Source organism: Miniopterus natalensis, chromosome 1 (assembly GCF_054644295.1).
Source record: "Miniopterus natalensis isolate mMinNat1 chromosome 1, mMinNat1.hap1, whole genome shotgun sequence".
Taxonomy (NCBI): domain Eukaryota; kingdom Metazoa; phylum Chordata; class Mammalia; order Chiroptera; family Miniopteridae; genus Miniopterus; species Miniopterus natalensis.
In genome coordinates, this window is record NC_142081.1 from 38,924,646 (window position 1) to 38,948,160 (window position 23,515).

Consider the following 23,515-nt stretch of genomic DNA (forward strand, 5'->3'; position numbering starts at 1 on the left):
TGGTTGGTTCCTGAATGAGCCCTGCCTGGGGATCAAACCTTCAACCTTGGCATATCTGGATGATACTCTAACCAACTGAGCTACCCGACCAGGGCTCAGGGTTGACAATTCTTAAACAGTTTTCAAAAGCAGAGATTTATTACTCATGGTTTGCTATGGCTATGGAAAAATCTCCCTCAAGCCTGCATGGCCTGTCTGTTCAGGCTGTTTGTGTGGTAGTTTCTGAAGAGTATAGACCCCAGAGGCAGGCTGCCCAGGTCCACTTAGGACTCACCATGGGCAGGCTGTGTGGCCTTGGGTGGATGATTCAGCCTCTCTGTGCCTGAGTTTCCTCATCTGTCAGCAAGGCAAAAGTGACTCCTACCCCCTGGGGTTGTTGTGAGGATTAAATGAGAAAATCCCCATAAAGCCTGGACCAGGGCATAGCACATGGCAATTGTGCAGTAAATGTTAGTTGATAAGAGTGAAACAGAAGTCTCAGTGCCCTCGGCAGTCCCCCGGATCTGTCTCTTGCTTCAACAGTGCTTGGATGGAACAGAACCAGGGACACCCCTTCTTCCAGCCTCTGACCACTGTCCAACCTCTTTTCCAGTCACCACCTCAGCCATCCTCAGCCTCCCAGAGCAGCCAACACCGTTTTGTAATCTTAACTCCTATTGGCAAACAACCATGAGCTCCCAAATTCATCAGAATTATTCCACCAAGGTGGAGGCTGCCATCAACCACCTGGTCAACCTGCATCTGTGGGCCTCCCACACCTACCTCTCTCTGGGCTTCCATGTGGCTCTGGAGGGTGTGAGCCACTTCTTCCTCGAGTTGGCGGAGAAGCAGCAGCTTGAGGGCACCCGGCATCTCTTAAAGATGCAAAACCAGCACAATGGCCCCATTCTCTTCCAGAATATGCCGAAGCTGTCCCAAGATGAGTGGGGTGACATTCAGGATGCCATGGAAGCCACCATGGCCTTCGAGAGGAACCTGAACCAGGCCCTGTGGATCTGCATGCCCTGGGTTCTACCTGCACAACCTCATCTGTGACTCCCTGCAGAGCAACGTTCCAGAAGAGCAGGTGAAACTCATCAAGAGGATCGGTGACACCTGCCCTAAATCAGGCATAACTGACCCTTCCTTGACCCATTTCCTCTCTGTCCTCTTGGGTCACAATGTCTGAGTTCAGGGATCGGTGGGTCATGCCTCCAGGTGGTGACTGCAATGAAACGGGGACTTCCAAAGCCTTTGCGGACAGACCAGTATAGGAAGATATTTGGGGAAAAGGAAAAAAAAATTTTAAGTTCTTAAATTGACTTGATGGGAAGAGCGCTGGAGTAGGAGTAAGGAGTCTGGGTTCTGGTCCTGGCTTTGCTTCTAACCTGCATGTGACTTTAGGCTGCAGTTTCTTCCACTGCCCAGTAACAGAATTAGATGACATCAAAGGCTTTCCGGGGAGCCCTGTCAAGGTCATCAGCTTGGAAAATGCTGGGGGAAAAAGAGATGGCACCAGGGCCCTGTTTCTCTTCACTCAGAGCAGCCCCACTTGTATCTGTTTTCTACACTGAGCATCTATGTCAGATGCTGTCTCAGCCCACAATCCCTAAGAAGCAGAGTTTGAGGCAGAAGCATACGCGCTAACATTTTATGAGGGAGCGCAGTGCCAGGGGAGCTGAAGCGAGGAAAAGGGGGTGAGGCAGAGAAGGGGAGAAAGCACAGGAGTGCAGTGCTGAGCTGGCCAAGAGCATTAGCTGCTGCAAGATCTTGTGGAAACTTCTTTAAAGAGGCTGTGTGAAGCTTTGGGCAGTTCCTCCAGGAGGAAGAGAAAAGAATGTATCTGCCAACCCCTGTCTCTTGTTGGTCAAAGGTTCACCCCATGGAGTGTCCAACACTTCTGTGGCCGGAATTTCAGAGGGAGGGGGTGGTACAGTTGGCTTGTGCTGGAATGAGACAAGGGGCAAGGGCCTGGAAGACAGGTGTGGCTGAGAGGAGCTAAGTTGGTGCATTAAAACGTATCTGATACAGCTATAATTGAAAAAGAGTGAGAACATCTGCTAAAATAAAAGTTGAAACCACTGAGCTGGATCATCCTAAAGAACCCTCCAGCTAAAAAGTTCCTCTATGCTGTTTACTGAAATGGCAGCTCAGAGAGCTGAGATCATTTGCCCTTCTGGTGTGCAGGGACCATGTCCCCAGAGTGTTACAAGCAATATCCCTGCAAGTGTGCCCCTAAGTGCCCAAGAGTTGGTGCCAACTTTACTCATCCACCCTCCTGAATTTCTGCGCAATTTGAGAGCTAATGCAGGTGGTGTTTTAAAGACTTCTGATGGGATGGGAAAGAAAGGGACTCATATCCCACCAGGCTGGGGGTAGTTTTTATTTTGTTCTTTCAGGAAGGCCTGGCCCCCCTGCCAGCCTGGACTCCCCTCTACTCAAGCGCCAGCTGCAGGCTCCAGACAGGACACAGATTTGTTGGTGTTTAAGGGATTAGAAGAGTAAATGGGCCAGAGAGGCCCTTCCACACAGCCTCATCCTCTAATGGCTGGAAGCCCACCCCTGGGTGTTCTTAAATCTGTGGTTACATCACAGGCACCTCATGTCCCTTCCTTTGGAGCCCAGCAGGCTTTCAAAGCCAACAGAAAATGAGGAGATTGGGGTCAGTGCGGGAAGCCGCAATCCTTCTTCTCTGGTGTATACATAGATCAATCTGCAGATGGAAGGTCAGATTCACCAAAATTAAACCTGGGATCCAGTCTGAGCATTGTCATTGACTGACCTTGGGCACACGACTTCAGCTCAGGACACTGATTTTCTCTGCTTCAAAATAGGGGCATCACCAGCTCTGTTTATGACTGGCGAAGAGCAAATGAGAGGAAAAAAGGCTATAAAGCAAACACACCCTTCAGTGGAGCAGGAGAGGCCTGCACTGCTAACTGGGAACCGGGGTGCGGCCTGTAGGCTGCTAGAGCCCAGGATGCGGCCAATGGACAATGACTGGATACAGGCACCTTCCACAGCTGAGATAGGAGATTTGGGTTCTGATCACAAAGATAAGGAAAAAAATCCAATGCAAGTATCCTAAGAGAAAAGACAGGGAAGAAAATAGAATGGAAATAGGCAAAGCTCAATACCCTCACATCACGGAGGAACATCAGGTCTGGAAGACTGTTGTAAATAATAAATTCTCCCTGGCCGGTGTGGCTCAGTTGGTTGGGCATCCTCCTGTGCATGGAGAGTCACCAGTTTGATTCCCTGTTAGGGTACATGCCCAGGTTTCAGGCTTGATCCCCAGTATGAGGTATGCAAGAAGCAGCCAATCTCATCCATATTTCTTTCTCTCACCCTCTGCCTTCCTCTCTCTAAAAACAAAAACAAAAAAACACACCACCATAAAAACATAGTTTTGAAAAATAAACAACAAATCCACCAGGGCCAGGCTCTGTGCTAAGGGCCTCAAGTGTATTACTTCATTTAATCATCACAACCCTACTGCAGTAGATGCCACAGGCTTCTCCTTGTTACAGATGAGTAAACTGAGGCTGGGCAGGGTTGAATAATTTGCCTAAGTGTCACAGCTAGTTAGGAATAGTCCCAGAACTGAAGCCCAGGCAATCTGCCTAGGAGTGTTGTCAGGCTCTGCCATTTGTCTCTCTTCTCACAGGGATGCTCTCTCCCCAGGCAGCCTCTTAGCTTCTGGTTGTCATCTATATTCCTCGACACATAAGTCCGCCCAGCTCCAGGTCTGGCCCAAGCTTCAGATTCACAGGTACAACAGCCTTCCTGGATCACCTCAAGATTAACATGGCCAAGAATGAATTCTCATTTACCCCACACCTGCTTTCTGCTTTCCCACCCCTGACGTTCCAGTCACAGCCAGGGTACTTCCCACACCACTCCATGTCATCAGCTCTCTCCTTCACTGGCAGCAGTCCAGGCCCCTCACTAGAACGACTGTGCGCCTCATGCTGCGCCTCCCAGTCTCCAGTCCTGCCTCCTCCCATCCATCCTCGCGCTGTGGCCTGAAGGGCCTAAAATGCAGTATGATTGTGCTAGCCCCTGCCCTTGAACTGCTTCCGATTATTCTCAGAATAAAGGCAGGGTTCATCCTGCTTCCACCCAGCCCTCTGCCGCTCTCACTGAACTTGTTTCTGTTCCTCCAAATACCAGCATCTCTCTGGACGCCCGGCCGCCTGCCTGGCTGTTCCCGCTGCCTGGAACACTCTTCCCCACCCCCTGTGTGTCCCGTTGACTCCTGCTCAGAACTTCACTGTCAGCTCATAAACCCAGAGTCACAGCTGGGACCTCCGTCCTCCAGAAGCCCATCTGACTCCGCCCGAACAAAATTCAGTTCACACCACTTACCAATCTCCTCCCCCACCCGCTCCCAAACGCTGCTGGGGTGGGGCTTAGCGGCTCCGCCTGCAGATGCCCCGCTCACAGCGAGGAGTTAGTGCAAGTTCAAACGGGAGGAAGGGAAAGTGACTCTTCCAAACCCACAACGTCCAAGAGAGCGACAAAGCCAGAAATGTATAATGTGCATCCCCCCACCACAGCTTGGAAAGAATTCTCGGCTCCCCTGCGTGCTACCCTCCTATGCCACGGATTACTCAGCTCCTGGCGTCGAGGCCACGGAGCTGACACCATAAAACTCGACTTCTTCCATCTGAGGAAGGAAGGACGAGCCCCCCATGCCTTCCAGGCCCCAAGAACAAGGGAAACCCGCCACGCCTTCTCCCCTGGCGAGCATTTGGGTGGAGTTAGTCTTTGCGCAGGTCCCTACCCAACTCCAGGCCAATATCCGGGCCTCCCCCAGCCCAGGCAAAGCCTCCCGCCGCCGCAGCGCGGGCGACCCCAGCAAACCCCCGCGGCGACCCGGCCACACGCGTTGCTCACGAGGGCCTCGGCCCCGCTCCTCCCCCGAGACGCGGGGCTCGCGGCCCCGCCCGCCCCTCGCGGAGCTCGCCCCGCCTCCCTCGCGCCCCAGGTCCGTCTCCGACCCCTCCCCGCGGGAACCTCCGCCGCCAGCCCCGCCCCTAGGCCCCTGTCTCCCGCGCGCCCCGCCCCGCTCCGCCCCCGCGCGCGGCATTTCTTGTCGCCGCCGCGGGACCGGCCGAGACCTCGGAGTCCGGAAAGCAGGGCCGCGGGGCCGCCGGCGGCAGCGCACCATGGAGGCCGCGGCGCGGAGGCGGCAGCACCCGGGAGCGGCGGGCGGGCCGGGCGCCCCCTTCCTGCAGGCCAGGTGGGCGCGCGGCCGCGGGCGCGGCAGCACCTCGCCCCCCACGTGACGCGGGCGGGCGACGGGGCGGACCGCGGGCGGCCGGCGGGGTGCAGCGGAGCCCGGGGTGGTCGCAGGCTGCCCGCGGGGTCGGCTTCCCTGCGCTCCCCGGCTCCTGCCGGGGGGACAGCCCGGGCCCCGCCTCCCGTTCCGTTCGCTTCCTGGGGTGCCCCGACCCCGCCGGGGCGGCGGTGGAACAGTCGCTCGGCTGGGGAGACCGCTCCAGGCGCCTAAGGAACTCCGGGCGGGGGCGGCGGGCCCGGAGGACTCCACCGCTCACTTGGGCCTCTAACGCACTTGCAAGCCCGGGCTCCCTTTCCCAAGTTCTTGGGGTCCCTCCAACCCTGACTAGGACTTGGATTCTGCTGTTAATCTGGAGGCTCCCTCCTTGCCCCGGGGAACCCAAGAATGTGAGAATGTAAATGAAAGAGACGGCAGAGAAGTGTGGACGCTCCTCTCCCGAGAAAATGAGGAAGGGCGCCCCTCCGCGTGGTCGCTGACCCTGTGCCACCCGGCGGAAGACGGTCCTGGTTGATGTAGTCAAGGCAGAGGAGGGGGCACGGAAGCCGCCTCTTGATCTTACCCTGCATTCTGCTAGAAACAGCGGCGTTCATTAAGCATCTCTACTGGGCTCAGTGCTGTGCCGGTCACTACGGGGGTGGGCAAGGTAAACCGGAAGGGGCCCGGGGCGCACGGTACGGAAGGAGCTGGGAGGTCATCCTGGAGGGCTTCATGGAGGAAGTGGCACTTCAGCTGAGTCTCAAAGGACTCGGTAGGTGACACAGGGAAGAAAGGCTGTTTCAGAGAGGGAGAGAGTTTGGGGAAAGGCTGAATATGATAGTCCTGAAGCTTTCCAGATGTACAGTGGCAGGAGGATGCAGACTGGTTGCAAAGAACCTTTAATCGCGGCAGGGCTGGGACTAGAGTGCAGAATTTAAGGAGACACTCTTGGCACAACCCTGAGAGTGAGTGCCTACTTAATAGTTGGGCCCTAGATGCCTCACTTGCCTTACCCTAGTTCCTGCTCTGACTGGCAGGTTAAGGATGTAGCCTTTATTCTGTAGGTACAGGAGAGCCATGGAAGGTTCTTGAGCACTAGTGTGCTCAAAATAGATTTTAGGAAGTTTGTGATATGATTTGGGATGAGGGGAGAAGTCTGAGAGGCTTGGCTGAGGGTAGCTCTTTCTCCTGCTACTGAGGGACATCTCTGGTCAGGATCCCTTTCAAGTTGGGCGTCTGACTGCCCTGAACTGTTCTAGCCCAATTAGAACAGTCTGTGGATATCAGATATGGTCACCACTTTATTTCATGTGTGGGGCTTCCATGTGCAGCATCTTAGTCCTTTTGTATTTTGCATATGGGGAAACTGAGGCCCAGAGAGGTTACATCAATTGCTGGCAAGAACCAGGGCCTAAACCCAGGGCTTCTGACGTCTGATTTCTGCTCTTACTCCTCCACTTTGGCTGCTAAGGGGTGAGGTCCCTCTTTACTCGAGTATGAGCTCCCCATCAGCTAGGATGCTCCCTGGGGATGGGGTGAAGGGCTGGTTCCTCTCAGGGTGTCTCTGCCCTCACTGGGTGCCTCTGGGCCCATTCTCAGTATCATTGCTGCTCTTGACAGAATATAGAATCATTCTGTCTTATTCCTAGGATGCTTGGATTTCCTCTGCTGCATCCTTACACACCTCTAATGACAAGGTGCTCATTACCTTTCAAGATAGCCCATTTCTGCCCTGTTGGCAGGGTTTTTAAAAATTGTAATCAAAGAAATACATGCCCATGATTAAATAAAAATAGCACAGAGAGCTTAGAGTAAAAAGCAACAGTCCCATGTTCAACCTGAGACAACCATGTTAGCATCTTTTAGCACTTTCTACCCGTTAAATTCATATTTCTAAATAATAGTAACAAACTATGTAGCAGTTTCTGTGGACCAGGCCCTCCTCTAAGTTTTTGCACATATAAACTCAACCACAACTATTGATGAAGGATCTACTATTACCCTCTGTTTTGCAGATGAGAACATTGAGGTACAGGATGGTAAGTAAGTAACTTGCTCAGAATCTGGTTAGTGGCAGACCTGGGATGTGAACCTAGGTGGTCTCCAAAGTCCACACTCTTAAAAGCTATGTTCACCTGCTATTTCTTGGTTTATCAGTTTTACCCTCTAACCCAGTGTTTACCAACTGACTTCTTCCTATTATGATTTGGCTCACTTATACCTTCCTCATCTTCACTAGGTGGTGTTTTTATCTCTATTTTTAGTGTTCCTCTTTGTTACCTTGGTAGCCTTAGGGAATTGCATATACCATGACTTCTTTTTTGGTCAACTGTAGGCAGTATCCCTTATTTTTTAAAAGGAGAATAGTAGTCCCCCTACCTACTCTAACCTTTAGCTGACTTTACCCTTTCCTCCAACTCCTGTCATATATAATTTCACTTTCATGTTCTCAAGGTTGACAGTATTTACCTGCTGGGGTTTTTTAACATATTGTCCTCAGTGTTTTGTCTGCGGATTGATCTTAAACTTTGAAAATCAATATATAATATTTACATTAGTTACGCCAAGTAAATAGTGTTCGCTACAGAGCCAAGTAACATTTAACAGTTACATTTGCTTGCTTATACTGCTTTTGTTTTCCCTGCAGTTTCTAATTGCCTTTCTTTTTTCCGTCTTATTGTTTGCCTTTATTTCCTCTTTTTTTTTTTCTCCAAACTTTGCATCGTGTCAGGTATTTCACCATTCTTTATGTAGAACCAAAATCAGTCTGTCCCTATTCACGGTCGCTGCTTGACTCCACCTTGGCCAGGACCCTCCTCTTCTGCGAGGCAGTCGTACAGATGCTGCTGACTGCTTTGAATATTTCAGCTGTACGGTACGCGCTCCCCAGCTGTTGTGGTATCAGTTTCCCCATATGGTAGACACATCAAGCTGTGGAGGAGAGAAAAAGCCAACCTTGTTTCAGGTTACCTGCCATTGTGCTTTCACCATGGCGCTCAGTAGTAGTTTCTGATGATTGAGATCTAGAGCTGGCACAGGCTGGCCAGGGGTGTGGGGGTCAGTGTGTGAAGTCTGTGGAGTCAGCAGCTTGGGACAGGCTTAAGGTTGTGCATCCCCAGGACAGCGGATGGGGGAGAGGATGACTTCACCATCCATGATGTGTCTCACGTGGTCAGAGATCCAACAGAAAACAGTTAGATGCTGATCAGTGATTCCCAAGCTGGGTGTCTGCCCTGTACCTGCCCTTTTTTTCCTGCCCTGCTAAGCCAGGCTGCACTAATGGCAGGGATCCCCGTCGACTGAGGTACTTCCTGAGGTGGAGGGGGAAATAGTTATTGAGCCCCTAGTATGGTCACAGCTTCCCAAGACACACACCTATGTGCTTTCCCAGGCTTTCAAAATGCCTTTCTTCCCTGTTCCAAACATCCTTCTCTTTGCCCAGTTTGGAAATTTCTGGAGCAAAACACTGAGGGCTCTTATCCTCCATCCTAGTTCTTCAGGCCTGGCAGTTATCACTGTCTGCCTTGTTGAGGCCTTGGCCTGATGGTCACTAAGGGGAAAGGGCAGGGTGGGGCCTCTATACCAGTCACTGAGCATAGATCCCTGAGCAGTCCTCGAAGTTCGTTTCTGAATCTCCACCCAATCTGAAGGCCCAGCCAGCCCCTCCTCTTCCTCTCCATCGTAAGCCAGGCATCTCAACTCCATGCAGTGCCTTTCTCACTTCCACCTCCAGGATTTTGATCCTGCTCTCCTGCCTGGTTAAATCCACCCATCTGTGCTGTGAGGCTCCCTTGTTTCTGTACTTTGTGTACTGCTCCAGGCTGCACTGTTCCCTCTCTAACTTGATCTCCTAATTTGCTGCATAGCTTATTCTAATAAACAGAAACAGAATAGTAAGTGATTAAGAGTACATGTCTTAAATTCATGTAGACCCAGGTTTGAATTCTGTGCTATTCAGGACTCCTAGGTTGCAAGTGACAGCAAGCCAGTGTGAACTGTAGCACCCTTAGCAAAAGGGGAATGTACTGGCTCATGTGGTCAAATCACTGGCCTTGGGGATGCCTGGAACTGGGAGTGTGAACACTCTCAGGGCTTTTTCTCCCCATTTTCCTTGATCCTTTCAGCAGGGCTGCTTCATTCTCACCAGGCTGTCCCTTGAAGCTGGAACCTTGGCCAAAGGCAGCTCTAGGTTTGCATCTTAGTGCCCCAGCACCAAAAAGGAAGGAGCACTTTCCATGAACTCTAGTTAGAAAATTCCCACTTGGTCCGGCCTGGGTTACTGGCTCTCCCTGTGGCTGAAGAAACATCATCTGTTACAGAAGATTCAGAGAGTGGGAAATAGGCTGACCAGAGAAGAGTCGCAGCTCCTTACTACAGTAGGGGTGACCTTGGCTAAGCACAACGCCTGTAAGCCTCAGTCTCCTTATCTGTAAAACAGGAGGGTAAACGCCCTGCTTCCTGGTGTTGCTGTGAGGATGAGATGAGACGGTGCAGGTGAAGCTCTTAGCGTAGCACAGTCATAGTCAGTTGAGGGGCACTGCTCAGAGGGTACAGGAAGACTTAGCTAACCTGGGAAAGGCCCACTCCACCTGTCTTGCCTGTGACCAGAGATGAGATCCCCCAGGAGCTTCCAGTCTCTTGGTTGCTCTACCAGTCCAGTGTGGACCATCCCTGGAATTGGCTGAAAAGAATTCTGGAAAGTCATGGAAGCAATAGCCATGGCAGGAAAAACTCTGTGGTGCCTTTAAGCTAATGTTTGCAACTAAAAAGTGAATGGTAATTGATATTATTGCAAATCAGCCGGTGATCACTGAGCCTAAACTAGGCACTGAACTGAGAACTCTGGAGAATACAAATCCATGTCACATCATTTCTGTTCTTGGCACAAATGGACAATAAAACACACACTTCAATCATCTGAGGAAGTAGTGGGCTGCCTGTCACTAGAGGTGTGCAAGTAGTGGCAGGGATGATGGGAAGAGGATTTGAACTCTCATGGGGAGATGGGTGAATTGAGAGAAACTTAAAGGTCACTCCTCTTCTTGAGGGTCTAGGTAAGAGAGGAAAACCATCCCTGTGATGTCATGGCCAGGCTGTGAGTTAGAGATAAATCACTCCCTGTAACGGGATTAGTGGAGCTTTGGGAAAAGTTTCATCGGGGAAGCCTTTCTGGAGGAGGTGGCACATGCACTGGCCCTTGAACTTCAGCTCATCTGTGAAGAGCAGAGGCTAACTGCTCTTCAAAGATGTATTGTCAGATGGTGCTCCACTTCTTGCCATGGCTCTTACATCAACTTGTCCCTGCTGGCATCCTTCTTAGGTTTGACTATGGATTGGAGAGAAGAGGGATACCAGCAGCCCCATTCCTACTTTATTGTGGTTCAGGAACCAAGAGGAGGGAGGCCCTGTTCATCGCAGTCTATAGTCTATAATGCAAATTTCACTAGAGGGCTTTGATTAGTCCAGCTCAAGTCACATGCCCACCCACAGACCAGTCACTGTAGACACAATGATGGGATAGAGGCTAAAAATAGAAGCTCTGGCCCGCCTGGTGGTGGTCAGTGGTTGAGCGTTGTCCCATGCACAAAGACAAGAGTCACCATTTCAGTTCCTGGTCAGGGCACATGCCGGGGCTGCGGGCTCGATCCCCAATAGGGGCTGGGCAGGAAGCAGCCAATCGATGTTTCTGTCTCTCCCTCTCTCTAAAAAACCAATAAAACGATATAAAAGAAAGAGGCGCCATTTCATAAAAAATATATATACACACACACAGAGACATATACAGGGGTGAGCAAAAGTAGGTTTACAGTTCCTATGGAAAAAGGCATGCAGGTTATGATGATTACAATAGCTTTATTAACTGTTTCATGTACAACTGAAAACTACTTTTGCCCCACCCTGTATGTGTAAGATCTCTGGAGCCTTATCATTTAGGTTCACATATTTAGCAGTGTTAACTAGGCAAGTTACTTAATACCTTGGGCCTCCGTTTTTCACTTATAAAATGAGGGTAATATTCCATCCTCAAAGGGTTTCTGTGAAGATGAAAACAGCCAAATGAGATAATATATGTAAACAGCTATAACATGTAAGTAGTGCCTGGAATATAGTAAGTGTTCGATAAAGGTTAGCGACTGCCATCCATCATCGTGTCTCGTGGTTTTCAGCTGCATTTGCATCCTTTGCCCCATTTGATTTCCTCATCATTCTAGAGGTGAGAAAACCAGACAGTTATGCCTGTTTGGCAGCTTCCTTCCTAAGTCACAGAGAAGTGCAAGTCAGGGCAGCTGGAGTTCACTCCCAGGACACCTTCCCCTTGGCCATAGGCCCAGACCCCCGTATTTCCTGCAAAATACTTTTCCTCTAACTTAATTCTGTGTGTTTCCTCCTGCCCCCCGATCCCCAGGCCTTTCTGTGGCTTACTGTGAGGAGGGGAGAGGGGCACCGGTAGGGGAGATTCCCATGGGAGGAAGGGAGAAGCCCTGACCCCTCTCATCTCGTTCCTTCCCAGGCACAGCTCCATCAAAGCTGATGAGGCCGCCCACACAGCTCCCTTCCACCTCGACCTCTGGTTCTACTTCACCCTGCAGAACTGGATTCTGGACTTTGGCCGCCCCATTGCCATGGTGAGCGTGAAGCTGTGAACGGAACCCCAGACAGCAGAGAGACTTAGTGTGACTCAAATTAGCTGAGTGACCTTAGACAAGTCATTTCCCCTACTGGTAAACTGTGAAAATAGGCCTGGGTGATTTCATGTCCTTTGACTCTGTGACTGTGGCCAGTGAGGCAACTACCAGCAAATAGGGGAGGGAGTCTGGGGGCCTGAACAGTCATACTGTGCCACCCACCCATGTCTCACCTCTAGATCACCAAGCTGGAGGAGTATGGAAAAGAAAGCAGAACATCCCCTCTGGCCACCCCACAGCCGTGGAATAGTGTTGTTTTTCTGGAGGTGAAGGGTATAGGCTGATTTTGCATATTAATATGACTCTGAGCTTCAGATAGTTTTGTGCCATCTGGTGGAACTGTCCCCTTCCCTCTAAGGCTACTTCATGCATCAGTGTATAGTGGGGGTCTCCAGGGATGAGGTTAACATTGGAAGAGCACCAAAGCCCCTCACTTGTAATAGATAGGTGATAGATGATGATAGATAGATGATAGATAGATAGATAGATGATAGATAGATAGATAGATAGATAGATAGATAGATAGATAGATAGATAGACAGATAGATATATAACAGAATGTGAGAATAAAAACTGAAGGAGGTGCCACCATATACCAAGTTAATTTTCATGTGGGGGTGATAAAAATAACAACATCCATCACTGAAACCAACACCCTGTACATGCTAGTGATAATGCAGATTAGCAAAGCCCTTTGAAAAGCAGTTTGTCAAGGTGATAACTAGTACCTAGAATAGTGCCCAGCGAGGTAAGTGCTCAATACACTTTTATCAAATGAATAATAACAAGAGTAAGGTAGAAATAGCAGCTAACATACATTAAGTGTTTACCCTGTTCCAAGCTGTTTACGTAGTTAAACTTATTTAGTTCTCACATCAGCACTATTAATCTCAACTTTACACATGGGAAGAGTTGAGGATAGAGAGGGTAACAGGCTCTAGCTCCCCCAGTTAGCAAGTGGAGGACCAGCATCTGCACCCAGGCACTCTGGCCCCAGAGCCCAGCCCCTTCCCATTATGTATATCCAGAACCCTGATGTGTTCATCCCTTCTGACCTAGTAAGGTCCTTTCCAAGAATCTACTCTGAAGACGTAATCAGCCAGACACAACAGCGTCTCTACCTAAAGATGTTCATTGCAGCATTGCTTACAATAGCCAAAACTTGCAGCAGTAGGGACTGGGTCAATCAACTTTGCTGTATCCAGTATAGAGAATGTTTCCTGGCCATTAAGCAGGAACTACGGATACTACAGAGCAACCTGGAATGTTTGAGGAGAAAAGAGGTGCCTCAGTGGCATGCATGCTGACTGATTACAAGTCAGTAACAACCCTAACAATCTTGTATACATGGCTCAAAGATGAAGGGGATGAAGAACAGCTTTCCTGGCAGTGTGTCAGGAAGGAGGTATGGTGGATGCTGGTTCTCCTTTCTGTAGACATGTTTTTTTTTGTTTGGTTGGGTGTGTTTTTTAAGATTTTACAGAATTTTTTTTAATTAAAAAATTTTTTTTTCAAATATATCTTTATTGATTTTAGAGAGAGGAAAGAAGAGGGGGGAGAGAGAGAGAGAAACATCAATGATGAGAGAGTCATTGATCGGCTGCCTCCTGCACGCCCCCGACTGGGGATCGAGCCCACAGCCCGGGCATGTTCCCTGACCTGGAATCGAACCCCGACTGCCTGGATCCTAGGTCAACGCTCAACCGCTGAGCTACGCCCAGCCGGGCCACTTGTTGTTTTTTTAATGTAGGAGAAAGAAAAGGGATGAGCCAGCAGTCAGGACACCTGGTCAGGTTTTGGGTGACCATGGGCAAGTCACTGTTGTTTGGGCTTCAGTTCTCTCATCTGTAAGAATTGCAAACTAGCTGCTCTAAGCCCCCTTCCAACACGAAGGTCCCACCTATCGGAGGACAAAGAATCTGCCCATCAGACTATTGCTCTGGGGAAGGGAGAGATGAGGCCAGGAGCAGGCTCGTGGCTCTCCTCACTAACTGGTTGCTGTGGCCACTCTAACCCCAAGTGGGCTCGTGGGGAGAATATGCATTTGAAAAGATTGTGTATTAACACTGGAGCTTTTCAAATGTATGCATGATAGTCCCGAACTTCTAATAACTACAAAGTAAAACCTTTACCAGTTATAAAAGTAATATGTAGTAGTTATAACAAGTCAATTCAAGCCCAGGTGTATAAAGAAGTGAGACTCCCTTTCCAGTCCTGTCCCTGACAGTTTGGGGAACATCCTTCCACTCCTTTCTCTACTCATACAGACATACATTTACATCTTTTTTCTTTTCCTAACCAAAATGTGATTTTACTTTATACCTTATTCTACAACGTGCTTGCTTTACTTTATCATGGAGATCTTTCCATGTCAGTACATATAAGATGTAATTTCTGTTAATGGCTATTGAATCTTCTATAGTAAATATGTACTATAGTATATTCAACTAGTCCTATTTGGTTGAAGAGTTGGGCTATTTCTGGAATTTTGCTATCTCTAAGAATATTTCAGCCACCATATATATATCTTGCTATATACAGAGATACACACATGTGAGTGAGAAAGAGAGAGATTGCGATGTCTGTATCCTGGGAGTTGTATTTCTACAAATTAGTTTTATCCAATGTGGCATTTTTGAATTAAAAGAGATCAAAATTTAAATTTTTTAATTGAAATTTTTGGTCATTACACGTGTTCTCAATCAACAGATACTGGAAGTATAGTTTGGCTGTGTGTGTGTGTGTGTGTGTGTGTGTGTGTGTGTGTGTGTGTGTGTAATATTTTGACCTTGAATAAGGGTTTTCACACTGACCCCCACAAGGCTTGGACTCCCTGGGGTAGACCAATAGGAAGAACTGCCCCTGGCCTGCCTCCTCACTCAGGGAAGGTAGGAAAGGAAGATTGAGGCTACTTTGAATAACTCATTTTCTCCTTTGTTTCCTAATGTATACCCTTGACCTGATTTGGAAGCAGTCCATCTGCTCAGTGGATAGGGCATTTTTTCCGCACCTGAGCCCAGTGACCAGAAGAGCTTGTCATCACCATAGGACCTGGAATGCCAGATCCCTAAGAGTCCATGTATACCACCAGGGTCACCTTTCTTGTGTTACAGATGGGGAAATCCTAGAGAGGGGAAGGACTTGCCCGGGGTCACCTAGAAAGTTGGTAGCACCACTGAGTCCCAAAGGAGCCTCCAACTACCAGGCCAGTTCCCAGGGGAATTTATTTAGTACCCACTGAGAAATGGATACAGGGTCAGGCCTGGATTTGCATCTACCATGTGCCTGGGGACAAGTCTGTTTACCTTCTCTGGGACTCAGTTTCTCAGTCTGGAAACACCTTTGCCCCAGGGCTGCCAAGAGATCACAGAAAGAATTAAGAGTATGGAGGAGGAGGTGGGGGCTGACTCCCTGAGAGCCTCATGGGGCTGTGCCTGGTGAAAACCACTCCTCCCCTTGCTCCCCAGCTGGTGTTCCCTCTTGAATGGTTTCCGCTCAACAAGCCCAGCGTGGGGGACTACTTCCATATGGCCTACAACATCATCACGCCCTTTCTCCTGCTCAAGGTACAGTCCTAGGCTCCTTGCCCTCCCTTCCCACCCTCATTGCCACCTCCAGCCAGCAGGGAGCTGGTGCCAGCCCTGGGGGTGCCCTGAATCAGGCTTTCCTTCCTGAGTCTGGGAGATGAAGGCTATGATAGAGCGACAGATAGAGGCCTGGGGGCCCAGGGAAGGCAGGACTGCCTCTGGGTGGGATGGATGGAGAAGTCCTCCCCGAGGAGAGGTGTTTGATTTGGGTTTCAGCCTACTGTGCCAACGGTGAAATGGGAGAGGCATTCAGGCAGAGGGACCTGAAGATAAGGCCACGCTTGGGAAACCATAATTCATCTTGGGAGGCTGAGGCAGGAATGGCTGGGTTGCGCTGGAAGAGGTCAGAGACCAGTTGGGAAGGCAGGTGAGGGCCAGGTGACAGGAATGGCAGCAACGGAGGGGGAACTGTATCCTCTGGCCTGAGATCCTTGACTTTGAGATGCTACTGGGAGCACAGAACTAGCCAGGGCTGCCAGTTTCACACTTTGCCACATAAAGGGCTCTTAAAACAAGTATATCACCATCTACTATCCTCATCATTTTGTTTTAAAAAATATTTTTCAAATCTCCAAAAGTCAGAAGTGTATAATGGCAGAATTCAGAGGAGTTCTCGGTTACGTAATTTAATTTCAGAACCCCCACCTGTTATTTTTTGGTGTTTAGCATGGACCAATCACTCAGAAATGGAAGGGCCTCTTCAATAGGCCAGCCCGGCCACCTAGGGGCACAACTAGGGGCTGTGGAGGGTTGAACCAGGTGCCCCAATGCCTGTGTTGAAGGCCTGGCTGTCACATCCAGTGCTGGCTTGTGTGTGACTCTGGGCAGTGAGCTGGCCCCTCTGTTTCCTCTCTAGGGAAAGGGGGTGCTGTTCCCTTGGCCCCCTCGATCGGTCCACAGGGACTGGAAGCTGGGCTGGCCCACTAAAGGGACCCACTAATTTGTGAGCGACTTTCCAGCTGGTGGCGCCCATCCCACCCCGGGTGCTAGGGAGCGAGGCCGAGGGTAGCTCCTGTTGGGACGAGGCCGGGTCCCACAGCCCGTCTCCCCCTGACGCAGCTCATCGAGCGGTCGCCCCGCACCCTGCCCCGCGCCATCGTCTACGTCAGCATCATCACCTTCATCATGGGCGCCAGCATCCACCTGGTGGGCGACTCGGTGAACCACCGCCTGCTCTTCAGCGGCTACCAGCACCACCTGTCAGTCCGTGAGAACCCCATCATCAAGAACCTCAAGCCCGAGACGCTGGTGAGGCGCCGCCCCCTACAGGCCAACCCCGCGGGCACCTGCGCCCGGACGGCCACAGGGAGGCGCGGTCGCGGGGCAGCTGGGACCCCGTGGGCTTAGGAAGTGCGCGAGGCTTCCCTGCGCCCCTCCCACTGGGGGCGGGGAGTGAGGGAGGTTGCGGGGCGGCCTGGGCGCGGGGGAGGGCGGGCAGAGGGCAGCTCGGCCAGCACCCTGCCGACGCACCTCCCTCTGACCCTGTCGCCTCTGCGCCCCCAGATCGACTCCTTCGAGCTGCTTTACTACTATGACGAGTACCTGGGCCACTGCATGTGGTGAGTGATGGGGCCCTGGCTCCCCGCCCGCTGCGCCGCCGGCCGCAGGGACAGTGGACCAGACTCTTTGGGCCCCAGGCCTCCGGGTGTCGAGCGCAGCGGCTGGAGGGGCATCTCCTCCCCCGCGGGGGCGCCAGGAACTCGACTCCTTGGGGGCGCCCTGGGTCCCCCGCGCCCGCCTCCTCCCGGCCGCGCGGTGCCCACCGCGGCCACTAGAGGGCAGCGAGCGGCCGCCTCGCCCTCGCCGGCCGGGAGCCCGAAGGAGATACCGGGGAAAGAGGCCTTGGGGCTGATAAACATCCCCCCCAGTGGCGATGTGGGGGTGCGGACACCCACCGTGTCAGGCCGCGGCCCTCGGGGATGGAGGGGAGGAGGAAGCCGAGGAGAGCCAGCAAGACCAGGTTGGGGGAGGGTGCTCGTTGTGCTCCCCCCTCCGAACTCCCAGGAGAGCTCCCCCCGCGCCTCCACCCGACACAGACGGGGGCTCAGCCACAGGAGGGTCAGGCCCACGGCCCCCCTTGCCCCCCACGCACAGTTTACACAGGATAGACGGCCCAGTGGAAGAAGGTTTGAGCATGATTGACAGCTAGTCAGGGACAGAGCCAGCCCTGGACCTGGGAGGCCTCACTCCTCTGAGGCTGGCGCCCTGTCACTCCCCGTGTCACTCCCCGTGTCACTCGTTCCCCACGCTTGTGTTTCCAGGGTCTGATTCGGGGTGTGCAGAGGTGCTCTGGCTCAGGGTCCTGGGCAGGCCTCTTGCCGATCTCCCTGGCCTTTGCCAGAAGACCCTTCCCACGGAAGGTTGGGGAACGGGGGAGGGGAAAGGAACAAAGGCCTGGAACAGCAGAGGACACAGGAGTGTGTGGGGACCAGCTGAGGAGGGTCCCTAAAGAGACAAGATGGGCCGTCGGAAGAGAAAAGGGGTGCGTGGGAAAGCAGCCTGCTGGGGGAGGAGTGAGGGGGGTCCTTTCGGGTGGAATGTGTGCGTGGGAAGAGGGCGAGGCTGTGGGCCGAGTGCGAGTGGAGGGGTTTGGTGGAGCTGGGAGGCCCCAGCAGGTGCTGTTCTTGCCTCAGGCCTGTGTGCCCTCGGCCCTGCGGCTCGCAGCTGTTTCCAGGCCAGCGGGAGGCTGGGCTACTGGAGGGCTCGAGCCTGAGGCAGGGGCACCCCCGCACTCACGGAGCGGGTGAGGCGCCCGAGCCCCTCCCCCGTGGCCCCTGGTCCGCCTGTGCCCGGGGAGCCCCTCATCCCCCTGCTCCCTCCTCTCCCAGCCTGGACCCCGCTCGGGAAAGGAGGGCAGGGACTAGGAGTGCCCTCCCCATGAAGCGACCCTGCCGGGTTGTTGCATGAGACCCGGAAAGTAAAGGGGCGGGTGGGGAAGGGGGGGAGGCGGCTGGGGGGGGGGGGCAGGCTCTGAGGCCTTGGCTTCCCGGCAGGTACATCCCCTTCTTCCTCATAATCTTCATGTACTTCAGCGGCTGCTTCACTGCCACCAAGGCCGAGAGCTCAATGCCAGGGGCGGCGCTGCTCCTGCTGGTGCCCAGTGGCCTGTACTACTGGTGAGTGGACAGTGGACCTGGGTGGGGTGGAGGGGCGCTCAGTGAGCCAGGCAGTAGAAATGTGCTCTTGAGGACAGAGCTGCTATGCGACCCCAGGTGAGACCCTATTTCTGGGAGCCCTTGCTTCCTCTTCTAGTGGGGACTGTGACAGTGGCATGTGGTGGCCCGTCTGTTACCAGCAAGCCAGGCCTGAGTGTATTCTCTCCATCCTCATGCTCTCCTTCCCTGGGCTCCACCTCCCAGAACCCCAGTGCAACCTTGGGGCCAGAAGACTCCATCTCTAACGCCACGCCCTGTAGAGCCCCGTGGTCTCAGTTTCATTCCCTGTGAAACGGGGGCAATACCTGCTTGTCTCCCTCTCAGGAGATGGTGAGAACCCAGGGGGAGAGAAACTGGCTTTATAAACTGTAAAGCACCATGACGATGACGAAGAATTCCATGGCCTCAGGAGCTCCCCGCCTGGTGTCTTTTCCCCTCCAGCTCTCTCTTCCCATTACAGAGGACCTCCCTTCTCTGTCATTTCCACCCTGAAGACAGGCTTCCCCAGGAGATTGCGGGTATCACAGGAAGTACTGGCCCTTCTCCAGTGGGAAGCCTTCATCAGAATGGAAAGGACCGCCTTTCCTGGGGCCAGCTGGGGTCCACGTGCAGAGTCTGTCCCCTGCCTGGCTGAGAGGGTACACAAGGGTAAATCTGTATGTCCCCTGAGGATAGGATTAAAAGAAATGGGTATCAACTACAGCAAGAGGGAAAAGGGTTAGATATGGGAAAGAGCTTCCTGCCCAATTCATAGCCATAGCGTGTTAGTGCAGTGATAGCTATAGTAGTAGCAGCAACCATTTGTTGAACAATATGCTTGTCCAAGTGAGAGATGTGCACAGCTCTTGTCAGTAACCTTGAGAGGTAGGGCCACTTGTGCCCCCTTTATGAGTAAGAAACCAGGCTCTAGGATGTCTTGTAAGTTCCCTAAGGTCACACAGCTGCAAAGCTATAGTCCCTTGAGTGGAATGGGTCAGCATTGGGGTTCTCTCTCGAGGCAGGGGAGTGGACTAGATTACCTCGTAGAAGCCCTCCAACAAGTGTTCCTGAGTTCCTGGCCATGTGCTAGGTGCTACCTTTGGAGCAGCAGGGAACCCTGGGAAATCTGAGACTGTGTCCCAGCCTTCAAGGAGACAGTAATGGCAACCCCCATAAATTGCAGGTGCATTCCCAAACTCAGGTGCCTATAGGAACCAAACTGGTACATCAAGCAGACTTCAAGTGAGGCAACGGAATGGTGGGGACTGTGGCAAACTGTAGAATAATGCTCTAATGGGGGCAGCTGCTTTCCCCTCTAATCAGTTGTTATAATGTGGGAATGAATACAAATCTAATGTGACCAGAGAAACCAAAAATTCACATTTTCAGGTACTTTGTAATTCAAATATTGGCAACAAACTCAACATTTTAAAAAATAGTAACTGAGCCAAATCAATATGCTGCATACGGGTTGTGGCTCAGTGGTATTGTTTCATGACCCCCCTCAGTAGATGAGCTGTTCTGGCTGGGGGGCAGCCTCGTATTTGGGTGGAGGGAGGGGTGCCAAGCAGGACAGGGCTGTCACAGCACCCACCTCACCTCGCCTGCTGGCTCCTCAGGTACCTGGTCACCGAGGGCCAGATCTTCATCCTCTTCATCTTCACCTTCTTCGCCATGCTGGCCCTCGTCCTGCATCAGAAGCGCAAACGCCTCTTCCCGGACAGCAACGGCCTCTTCCTCCTCTACTCCTTTGCCCTCACTCTCCTGCTTGTGGCACTCTGGGTCGCCTGGCTGTGGAATGACCCTGTACTCAGGAAGAAGTACCCGGGCGTCATCTACGTCCCTGAGCCCTGGGCCTTCTACACCCTCCATGTCAGCAGCCGACGCTGAGTCCCTGGCATCAGCCGCTGGTGCTCTTTCGGGCAGGAGATGGGCCATAGAGGGTGTCTGAACACGGTGTGTGTGTGTGTGTGTGTGCGCGCGCATGTCCACGTACATGTGTGTAACAACATGAGTGAGAGTACACATGGATAGGTGTGTGTGTGCGTGTGCATGTGTGGAGTACATCACCAGGAGATTCAGTTGTTTTGGTCAAGGTTCTGTTTGATTTGGATCTCTCCAGGGCGTGATTTCGTTTTAGGCAGTGTGTCAGGCCAAGATACGGGCACTGCCTTCCTGTGCACCTTCCTGACTGGAGTTGGGGCCCCTCTCACTCTTGCTGATCAGGGCTGACCCCTTCTTCCTGGGAAGTCCTCTGGTACCCCTACAGGAGAGGCCTGGGTGGGCCCATGGGGAGGCGATTTGGTGTGTCACCCACTAACTGGCTTGGATGAGTATTTCTGTCACTGTCCTCGTACCCTGAAAGGGGTGTGTGCACCCCGGGTCCTCACCCTACCTCAGGTTGCATGGGGTGTTGAGCCACCCAACCTTGACAATCCACAGGCCAGCCCACTCCCCTAACCACTAGCCTGATCTTGGGGTCTGGCAGTGGTAGCTTTCCAACCACTTCTGCTGGAAGCTCTGTCTCCCTCCTTTGCCTCCAAGAGAATTGTGGAGCCTGCTTCTGTCACCCCTACTGCAGGGTTTGAGCTGCAGCTGGTGGCAGTTCTCAGAGACCTGCACTATTCCCTGAACTCCTTTGGGGGGTGGGTATCGAGGCTCTTCAATCAGCCTTGTCTCAGTCTGAATCTCAAGCTTTCTGCCAGGGCCCTGGTCCCAGAAAAGGGAGGCCTCATTCCCAGCAGGACACCCCCCTCTCCCACTTCTCCCAGGCACTGCAAACTTCTCACCCAGCAGCAGGCCTCATAGCCTCACCTCCAGCTAGCACTGGCCCATGTGTGCCTGTGGGTCTCAGGGGGCCTGCCTTGCCTTCCCCAGGCCTGCCTTCTCTCCTGTGTTCTCAGGGAGCCCCGTGCCTCAGATTCTCCTTTCATGCTGGAGTCCCTCTGCAGCCCTCTTAGAGGTTCCCCAGCCTCTGGTCAGTCCCTGTCTGAGAGGTGTGAATAAAGGCAGTGTGAAGCCAAGCCTGGGCTGCTGCTTTGAGAATTTGGGAAGCAGGAGGGAGGGATGTCCCTAGGGCATGGGGGAGAGTGGCTGGTCTGGGGCCCAGGCAGAAGTGCTCGGCAGACCCCAAGGGCCCACTCAGCTCCGTCTGGCTGCTGGCCCTCCATGCCACTTTGTAGGATCCCTGGGTTGGGGAGAGGTGGGGCCAAGAAGGGCCTCAATCAGTGGGGTCCCAGCCCTCTTTGGAGGAGTGTGGGGGTGTGGGCCAGGATAGGGCATCTCCAGGCCTGCCCCTCAGAGATGCCACATGGGGCCTCTCAGCTGTGCTGTCAGCCTGGTCCAGAGGCTGACACAGAGAGGGAGCCCTGGGGGAAGTAGGGAGGCTGGTTTGTTGGAGGTCAGTTCTTAGCCTCGGGCCAACCACTTGATCTCTCAGGGCCTCAGCTCTTGATCTTCAAAGGTCTCAGCCTCTGCCCGCAGGCAGTTTCAGTCACCGGTAACTTACTGGGCACTGTTATCAGACAACACAGAGGAGGGGCAGCTGGCCAGGAGACTTTCCACACCATTAAGCCCTAGCGCCCCTACCTGCCCAGCAACCTCATTCGATACCTTCCCTACCTGGAGGACACTGCTGTCTAACCCCCCTGGGACCTATTCACAGAAGGACTTAATAGATATTTCTGATCAGGTGCAGGCCTAGTTGTGTGGGACTCGAAAGTTATATAATTTGAGGGGACCTTAATAAGAAAACAGTAAAAACAAAAAAAGAATCAAAAATTAGGGATGAAAGTGAGCACATTGACCCCTGAACAACATGGGGGTTAGGGGTACTGACCCCCTGCAGAGTCAGAATTCCACATAATAACTTTTGATTCCCCCCAAACTTAACTGCAGTTGGTCCTTTATGTCCTTGGGTTTCACATTGATGTATCCAAACTGTATTTTCTTTCCTTGTTTTGTTTTTTAGTATTTTGGCAAACTTGAATCTTTTTCAAATTTATTTTAGAGAGAGGAAGGGAGAGAGAGAGAAACATCGATCAGTTGCCTCTCGAACATGCCCTGACCGGGGATGGAATCTGCAACCTAGGTATGTGCCCTGACCGGGAATCCAACCAACCAACCGACCCACCCAGCCAGGGCCCAAACAGTATTTTTGATCTGTGACTAAAAACCCACAGATGCAGAAGGCTGAGCCTACTGTTGACCAGAAGCCCAACTGATAACATAGTAGATTATCACATATTTTGTATGTCATATGATTATATACTGTATTCTTACAATAAAGTAAGCTAGAGGAAAAAAATGTTATTAAGAAAATAAAAAAGAGAAAATACATTTACTGTATTTATTGAAAATAATCCACATATAAATTCAAACCCATATTGTTCAAGAGTCAATATATTTGGAATGAAAAATACCAGCGAATTATTAGAGGCTTAGAGATTTATGTCCCTTTTGACAGAGCTCTCCTTGAGCAATTCCCTGGAAATGTTTCCCTAGAAATGCTTTTCTTTCCCCCCCCCCCCCAATATGTTTTTATTGATTTCAGAGAGGAAAGGAGAGGGAGAGAGAGAAACATCAATGATGAGAGTCATTGATTGGCTGCCTCCTGCACGCCCCCTACTGGGGATCAAGCCCCATGACCTGGCTCATAGGTCGACGCTCAACCAGTGAGCCATGCCAGCTGGGCTAGAAATACTTCCTAACTGCCACTTGGCTTAGCTCCCCCTAGAAAACTCTAGGCCAGTGGTTTTCAAAGACTGGCAACATCAGGGTGGCAAAAGAAAATGTCTATTCTCGCCCTACTCCGCCTACTGAATCAGAAACGTGGGGGGGGGGCCCTTC

The 23,515-nt window shown here is 52.1% G+C and overlaps 1 protein-coding gene and 1 pseudogene across 1 annotated transcript; both read left to right on the top strand.

Moving 5' to 3' along the window:
- The first annotated feature begins 669 nt into the window (after positions 1-669).
- On the top strand, positions 670-1,418 carry LOC107525839 (ferritin light chain-like; annotated as a pseudogene).
- A 3,732-nt stretch (positions 1,419-5,150) lies between these two features.
- CLN6 (CLN6 transmembrane ER protein) lies at positions 5,151-23,003 on the top strand. Its single transcript, XM_087820682.1, has 7 exons — positions 5,151-5,224; positions 11,772-11,886; positions 15,414-15,512; positions 16,593-16,781; positions 17,037-17,092; positions 18,527-18,649; positions 20,287-23,003. The coding sequence occupies exons 1-7, from the start codon at positions 5,151-5,153 to the stop codon at positions 20,555-20,557; spliced, it is 927 nt and encodes a 308-aa protein (XP_087676808.1). The 3' UTR covers positions 20,558-23,003.
- The last annotated feature ends 512 nt before the right edge of the window (positions 23,004-23,515 follow it).